The sequence below is a fragment of the Mesitornis unicolor genome, unplaced genomic scaffold (genome assembly GCF_000695765.1).
Source record: "Mesitornis unicolor isolate BGI_N332 unplaced genomic scaffold, ASM69576v1 scaffold1272, whole genome shotgun sequence".
In the NCBI taxonomy this organism is placed as follows: domain Eukaryota; kingdom Metazoa; phylum Chordata; class Aves; order Mesitornithiformes; family Mesitornithidae; genus Mesitornis; species Mesitornis unicolor.
Genome location: NW_010169633.1, coordinates 40,557 through 48,257, shown reverse-complemented (window position 1 = coordinate 48,257; position 7,701 = coordinate 40,557). Strand labels below are relative to the sequence as shown.

The following is a 7,701-nucleotide window of genomic DNA, read 5'->3' as shown; positions in this document are numbered from 1 at the left end:
ATATATATATAATATATTTATATATAAAAAGTAATCTATGATACAGCGTATGTACAGAAAACCAGATGCATGCTCTGCTGCATAGTGAAAAGTTTTGTTTCACATGCTCATCAGACTTGGCAACGAATGCCAGGAAAACAGAACTGCTATTCTGGGAAGCAGGGAGTACTGCGACTAATGCATCTGCCAGAGTTGTTCATATTACCATGCAGTATGGATTGCATTTTGGCAACAGGAGGGAGATTTCCTTGAGGTATGGAAACATAATGGCAAAGTTTTTTTCCAAACTTGCTGTAGTCACACAATACTGGGAGTGATTCAGGGAATCTTTTCAGGCTGATGCATCTCTGTGCCCAGACAGCAGTGAGATTTCTTTTTCTTCCAGCTGTTGTGAATGAGTGGAGAGCAGTGTTATCTGGCTGTGTTGTGAACTGCAGAGCGTCACTGTAGTCCCAGCCCGTGGTTCAGGCCATGGTTGTCCCCAGCAGCTCAGGCTGCAGCTGGGAAAGGGCTGGTGTAAACTGTATTTCCCTGGTAGCTGCTATTCCTGCTTCAGGTTGCTGGGGTAGTTCAAATGCCAACGTGTTCCTCTCATTTCTTTCTCCTTCTCCTTAAACTTCCACCACAACCTCCAGCCTCAGTGGTGTTCAGTTTTGGGAAAGAAAGTTTGCTTTGCTTTCTGGAAATCACCCTGCACACATCCTAGGAGCTATAGAGAACGAAATAACTAGTAAGTTCTTGTTGCACCCACAGGTTCTACTTCTTCCTTGAACATAAATGCTGTACCATTGAATCGTTCATTGCAGGACATCTGCATGCTTCCGGAAGATGTGGAGAAGGTGAGGAGACAACAAAGACTATTTTCGTAATGTTTTTTCCATTTTATAGTGGCAACATCAGATGACAGGAGGCATTTCTCAATAACAGAACTTTCTGATAGATGGACTAATCTTTACAGATACTGTATTTTCCCTGTTCTTGCCCTCTGTGGGTGAGCATACAAACCTAAAATGCCCGTTTCTTTCTTTTTTTACTCTTAATAAATTTATTAAATATTTTAATTATTTTAAAATAATGGAAATATTTTAGAATACTGTATACTTCATTCCATTGTTTTACCACACATTCCTTGAGACCAAACTTTAAGATTGTTATAATCACTTTAAAGTTGTTAGAATATGTTATGTAGAATTTGTTACAGCTGCTTGCGTATATTTAAGTCGAGCTTTTACTGTCAAGAGATAGAGGTAGGGTTTTTTCTGTGTGCTTATGGTGAATGTGTGAGATTGCTGTAAAATAATTAAAATATGAATAATAATCACTATAGCTGTAACATCTGCAGTAATTTAAGCAGCTTCTCATGGTTTCCAATTTGCATAAGAGTTCCAAACAGTCTTAAGTGTGTTGCCAGATAGGCAGCCCATTTCAGCTTATAAGCAGAAATAAAGATGAGAAGATGATGCTGTCACACATAACTGTGTGCTGAATGTTAATATTTTCTAACAGTTGGAATAGAGGGGTTAATGTTACAATTAATTGAGTAGGATTTAAGAAAAAAGAGCTTTAAATATGTGCCTAGAAAATGAGATTTTTTTTTCTTTGAACTGTGGATGTGCATGTGGTCCCGTGTTTTGGGCCCAAGTGGTAGTCATCTTTGTGCACAGCACTATTTTCACTGGAGTGGCAAGTCCTACATTTGATTTGAAGGTCTCAGCATTCCTCAGGTGCACTTGAAAACCCAAACCAAACCACCTAATAAATCACACACCAAAACACAACAAAATTGTGAACTAGCTTTTCATGTTGCTTTTTGTGCAAGGTGTTTCAGAAAGGACCTGCTGTTTCACAGTTTGTAATGTGGGAACCAAAACCAAAGTAATTTTCTTTTAGTCACCAGGAAACCAGTGAGTAGATACCTGGATTAAAAACCACAGTCTGAGAACTATTGAGTGAGACAAGATCGCATCAGCTACTTCTCTTATGCAGAAGATTGGGGGTTGATGTGATTACAGGTTAATAGGTACCAAGAGCTCAGTCCATTATGACCAAGGCTGCCATTAAAAATCCTAAACTAAACCCAAACCAAAACCCAAAACATTTTTAGGTAGTGAAGTAATCTCTTTGAAACTTAGGAGACTGGAAACTGAAGTACTTGGGTCAGCAGGTCTTGAGAGTTGTAGTTGTGTGCCAGGAAGGAGATGGGCAGATGATCTTTGGGACTTTCCACTGATGCGAGTGGGAGGGAAGAGAAATGAGAAGGTTGATGTGTCACAGCTGAGCTGGGTCTGCTTCCTGAGGAGATGGACCTTGCAGGAGGCAAAGCTGAAAGCTGATAGTCATGCTGAGTACAGGAGTACCTGGATCCTCTTTCTTTTTGCTACTCTTGGATGTGCTTATAATTGTTTTTATCAGCAGGATATGCTGATGTGCTGGGCTCTGCCACTAACTTGGGGTTAACCATTGCCACAAAAGCTTTCTGAAACTTTAAAGTAGGAGATGTCCTCTTTATTTCCAAAAAGCAAAAAGGCTGTTTAATTCTTTCCTTTGTTAATGGTGTGTCCTGAAGTCCACTGAAAGCTGTCTCTGCAAAAACAGTGCGCCAAGGGGTAATCAGTTTTAGGGAAAAGTCTCTTCAGACACCCAGAGGGACTTGTGGGCTCTTTCTAACATTAAGATTAATCTTCTAAATGCATTTTGCTGCAGACAATAAGAAAGCAGTGATGTCTGTTGTGCTCTTTAAGATTTAGCTATTTCTGAACGCTGATGTCTGTCTTCATACTTCCCATACAGGTTGTAGGGAATGTCATGAATACTGATGTTGAGTGGTACAATTTTCTGAGCATAAGCCACTTTCTAAAAAGCTTTAATTATTCTGCACTCAGAATCTCTAGCCTTAGATACTGCCGTGTTGGGGTTTTTTTGATGGAAGCTTAGCTTTGCTCAGTGCGAACACGTGCAGTTGAGGGGAGAGTGGACGTGTATCCTGGGCATCTCTGGGTTTCCATCCGTGCACTTCAGTGCACCTAATCTTACAAGATGTATCCACTTCTGAGCTGAGCCTGGGCTGGGAAGCTGTGCCCAGGCCAGCAGTGGTTGCAGAGGTGGGATGTTCTGTTAGGCTACAGGAAGCAAGGGATACAGCAGTGACATTGGGGTAGAGAGCCTCACGTCTGTCTGGTGTTGGAGGTGGCTTTACAAATACCCTTTTCCCAGAGGATGGGTGACCTGGACAGACAAGATGATAAGGGACACCCTGGGGACCGGTTGTCTGGCAGGGAAATGCCATGGTGAAGTTTTGAAACGTCTAGCTGTTATTTAAGGCAGTGTGAACGCCAAGAGAGCTAGGTTCTCACTTACCTCACAGACTTTCTATGCAGCCTTGAATTGCCCATGTAAGCAATCTCACTGCCTTAACTCTAACATTTCACTAGTTTCTGTACCATCCACCACCTGAAGATCTGCAGTCCCTTCAAAACCTGCCTCTTCTGGCCCCATCCATGTTAGCATATGAGCCAAACTGCTTCTGCAGACTGACTTGAAATTAGATCTTATGGGTTACATGGATTCACACTTGCATACTAAATAATGCAGTGTAACTAGAAGACTACATCCCTAAAATGCATACATATTCATCCATTAGGCATGTAATCAAGTTTCTTTTTATCTAATAGGTAAGATAAAAGTAAATTGCATGTTTTAATCAAGGGTGAGACAATTATCTGGGCAGTTGCCTTTTGCATGTTGTCTCTGAATTACCCTTGAGGTGGTTTTGTTTGGTTTTATTGTTGCTTTAAGCAACATTTCATTTAATGAAAGATGAGTCAGTCTTCCATTTTCGTTTCCTGAATTGAAAAAGTACAGGGGAATAAAGTGTGTATTTCACTTCATCTTAAGTAAATATCAAATGTACTGTGTACTAACAAGTGCTCCAATCTTGCGTCTAGGAAAACGCACACTTTTTTGTCGCAGATATGATTATAGCATCACTAGAAAAAATGAAATGTAATATCCTAAGCCAACAAGGAGAGTCCTGGGCTGTGGAGGAAACAAGTGGATCAGATGACAGCTATCACACTGATTTGGAGTTATCTTCTTACCCTGGAGTGAAGAAGTCAGATTCTTCTATTGCCTCTACAGACAGTGGTTATGAAGGCAAGTTACTTAGTCTATAATGCAACATTGTCTGACAGCCTTTGCTGTTTATTTTTGTGCAAGAAAATACTAAATTAATTTGGGCATTACTTGAAACCGAATCCTCTGTTACCCTCTTCGAGTCTCTCAACAGAGCTGTGTTCCCTGAGGATTATTATGCTACAAGTGTTTTACCTGTGGGTCAGATTCTTCCTTTTGAATGTGAATGTTCAAATCTGTGTTTTAGTATATTCTTTTACACGAAAAAGGAAGTGTAAAGCTGAAGTGCCACATGCCAAGCACAACCCTCCATAGAGCGTACCTGTAGTTGGCTGGTTTTTTCTCTGCTTAAATCGTTTTCTTACTGGATTTGAAGTCTGGCTTTTTCCTTCTGAGCTGCTGCAGTTTGCAGATTAGGCCATACAATTGAATTAAGTGAAACTGCCCAGAGTATTCAATCACATATAGTTTTGAGGCAAGATAATAAATGCTCCTGGCACTATAATGCTTGAGTCAGCAAATGCATTTATTAAGTAGATTTTAGTCTCTTGAGTAATATAGATCTTAGGGGTGAAACTTAAGTCTGAAGTCTAAATGACATAACTTGTGAGGGAAAAAATGAGTGGTGTGCTTGCACATGAGAAGAGGAAAAACCACTGATAATATAAACCTTTTTGTTTTAGTCCCTAGAAGGTTCTTCATAAGCAGCTGAGGGACATGCTGTATGACAAACTACCAAGAATTGGCTTTCTGTGTGTGTGTGTGTAAAATAAAAAAAAAAAGAGATTGTTATGCTTAAGTTTTGAAAAGCAAAATAAAATTATAGATATAATTACAGCTACTCTATAAATGGTGGAAAAGTTTAACTGTTGTTGTCTTTGTTCTGGACAGGCTGTACTCTGCTGCCTGTCAGCTCCCCAGGGCATCTACCATCACATCATGAGGTTACCAGATTTCATTGCCACAGTGACTCGGAGGACGAATATGTAATTATCGGTAAGACTTTAATATTACAACTGCAGAAACAGCGCCATTGTTGAACTGAATCTATTGCATGGTTTGGAAAATCTATTGGCTTAGTAGATGTTATTGCAGGAAAAATAACATGAGAAGATTGAAAGAATGATCTATGCATTACTTCTTATTAGAACACATGCAGAAATATCAGACTGGTGCAGGATTTCCTTTCTACAAAAGAATATTTTTGCTGGTTTGAGGGACTGAAATTATGTAAAGAGATTAAACCCAATGGAGGTGTGTGAGCAAAGTGTGAAACTGGTACAACCTCAGCCAACTATAGCAGCATTGCTTGAGAGAATCTAAGGCGTGATCATTTTTAGGCAGCCTTTCCTCCGCTTCAGGACTAGAGCAGAATGTCTTGGTCCCCTTATAGTCATCAGTGCTCTGCTCCTCAGGAAATGCCAAGTTATCTCTGGTTTTTTTATGTAAACAGAAAATATAGAAACCCTTAAAAGTAGCCTGAGCAACATTTAACTTCTCTGTTATTTTTATATTTTAACAAATGCACTTTTATTGCTCCTTTTGGTTTTAGAGATTAGCTTATTTCTTCACTTCCACTTTCCTTAATCTAAGAATTAATATCTAGCTCCTAGAACTACATTTCTAGTAGCAAGTGTTACCAATGTGAACACCTTGTCTGCATAAGCATATTTGTCCATATAAACATAATGAAGTGCTTTAATTCCATTCATCTCGCCTCTTAATAACTTGTTCATAGCATTAGCTGGCATGTTTGTGACCGGTGTCTTCAAATATCTGTTAGTATCTGACAAAAATAATGTGTACTCTATTGGCTCTGTATATTATTATTTGTCTAATGCCTTCTGGCTGGGCCTGAACTAGCAGGCACTGAATCTCTCCTTATAAATTCTCCTGCTCTTGAGGGGAGGCTGATGGTGATGCTGTGATCCATGGCTGTTAGGGAGTACTCTTCACCAGCAGATGTCAGAGATCTGCAGAGGAGAGAAGACTCCTTAGGCCTGTTTTACATCCAGGGCTGAGATTATTTCCCACATCCAGCAGAGGTGTTGTGAAGATCAATATATTTGAGACTGGCACCATGGTAACACAGAAGATAGATTTAAAACCATGCTGAGTAACAGAAACTGGTTTTTTAGATGGCTTGATAAAATTTTCTCCTTTATTGCAGAACTTGAAGACCTTGAGAATCTGTCTGTTGTTCCAGATGAAAGGTAATGCTACATATCTTACTATAATAGCCCTTTGGCACTACCTTTTCTGCTGGACCAGCTTTCTGATGACTCTTCGGGCTGGGGCGGGGAAAGGTGTGGGAGTGGTAAATTTGGTCCTCCCAAGGAAGGGGAAGGAATGCTGCTTGACAGCAAATATCTGTGGGCTTGGCTTAGCAGAGCATTTCTCTGGTCCTGGAGTCTTGCTGGAGGGTGGTGGCTGTGGCTCTGCAAGAGCCTGGGTGTATCAAAGCAAGGGCATAGGAATGAAGGGATGGGAGAAAACTCTTTGGAGTGCAGAAGTGGCAGCGGAGCTGCTGATGACACGCTGCTATTTCTCACTTGTCAGCATTGCTTACCTTTCAGGTCGTGTTTTGAACCAGGCAGCAATTCTGCTGAAGCAACAGCCCAGGAGTTGTGCAGAGCTTTCAGAAAGCGCTGGTTGCAGACAGACTCTGCAGTTCAGCTGTCTGGCTGCCTGAGCTCATCTAAGCAGAGGGTGAGTCTGAGCTGAAAACAGCAGGCTCTTTATTCAGTTCCCCAAATAATCATTGTCTCACTGCAGCTGCTTCACTGTTAAGGAAAGGGGGAAGCTGCATTTCAAACAAAAAATAAGTACAGACAAGTACTTACAGTTTATTAGTTCAATTTAGATAAATTTTTAGAAAATTTATTCTCTGTTTAGCAATTTTCAGATTATTTAGTATATGGTTATGAACAAACAGTATGTACTTTCTTCTGAGACCAATGCGAAGGAGTTTAACTGAGGGGGACTACGTGTACATGAAAACTGAACTTGAAAATCCTGGGGTATAAAGGGAGATGTTTCATAGCATTTAACGTATGTCGAGCTGGTGGACTGTTCATCTTCATTAATTTCCCTTTCCCAATAGTCTGTACTGAAAGAAGATATTCCAAGAGAGCTTGAGTCCAGCATCAATCTGGCTGAAGAAATAAAGCTCATCTCCAAACTAAGAGCATCTTCTGGCTGGGCCCCACCAAGATCGCAGATTATATTTGATATTCACCCTTCAGTCAAGTAAGTCTAAGGGATCTGAGTGGTGGTGTTTACTGCAGAATGGGGACTTATCTAAAACCTGAAGTTGATGCAAGGAGCCTGGGTGGTTTAACAGAACCTAAGGGTAGAGCTAGTGCATGGTGCAGCCTCTGTGGTGTCTGTCACCAGATCTGCTAGAAAGCGGCTTTTTCCCTCTGTTGGCAAGTCCTGATTAACGCAGCACATGCACTTGTACCTGTGATACTGTTTGGTGTTACAGTGGCAGAGTGCTTAGCTGTGATCCTAAAAATTCCATTTTATGAGATTACCTGGAGAATATTTTTAAGAGTTTCCTCACTTTCC

General features: G+C 40.6%; 1 protein-coding gene across 1 annotated transcript in view; it reads left to right on the top strand.

Annotated features, from left to right (window-relative positions):
* Positions 1 to 7,701, top strand: part of KIAA0226L (KIAA0226-like ortholog) — a 21,675-nt gene that overhangs the window by 8,846 nt on the left and 5,128 nt on the right. Inside the window, exons 4-9 of the mRNA XM_010179387.1 lie at positions 754 to 839; positions 3,945 to 4,152; positions 5,023 to 5,127; positions 6,302 to 6,344; positions 6,708 to 6,840; positions 7,235 to 7,380. Of these exons, the coding sequence (XP_010177689.1) occupies positions 754 to 839; positions 3,945 to 4,152; positions 5,023 to 5,127; positions 6,302 to 6,344; positions 6,708 to 6,840; positions 7,235 to 7,380 (721 nt within the window). The remainder of the gene's footprint in view (positions 1 to 753; positions 840 to 3,944; positions 4,153 to 5,022; positions 5,128 to 6,301; positions 6,345 to 6,707; positions 6,841 to 7,234; positions 7,381 to 7,701) is intronic.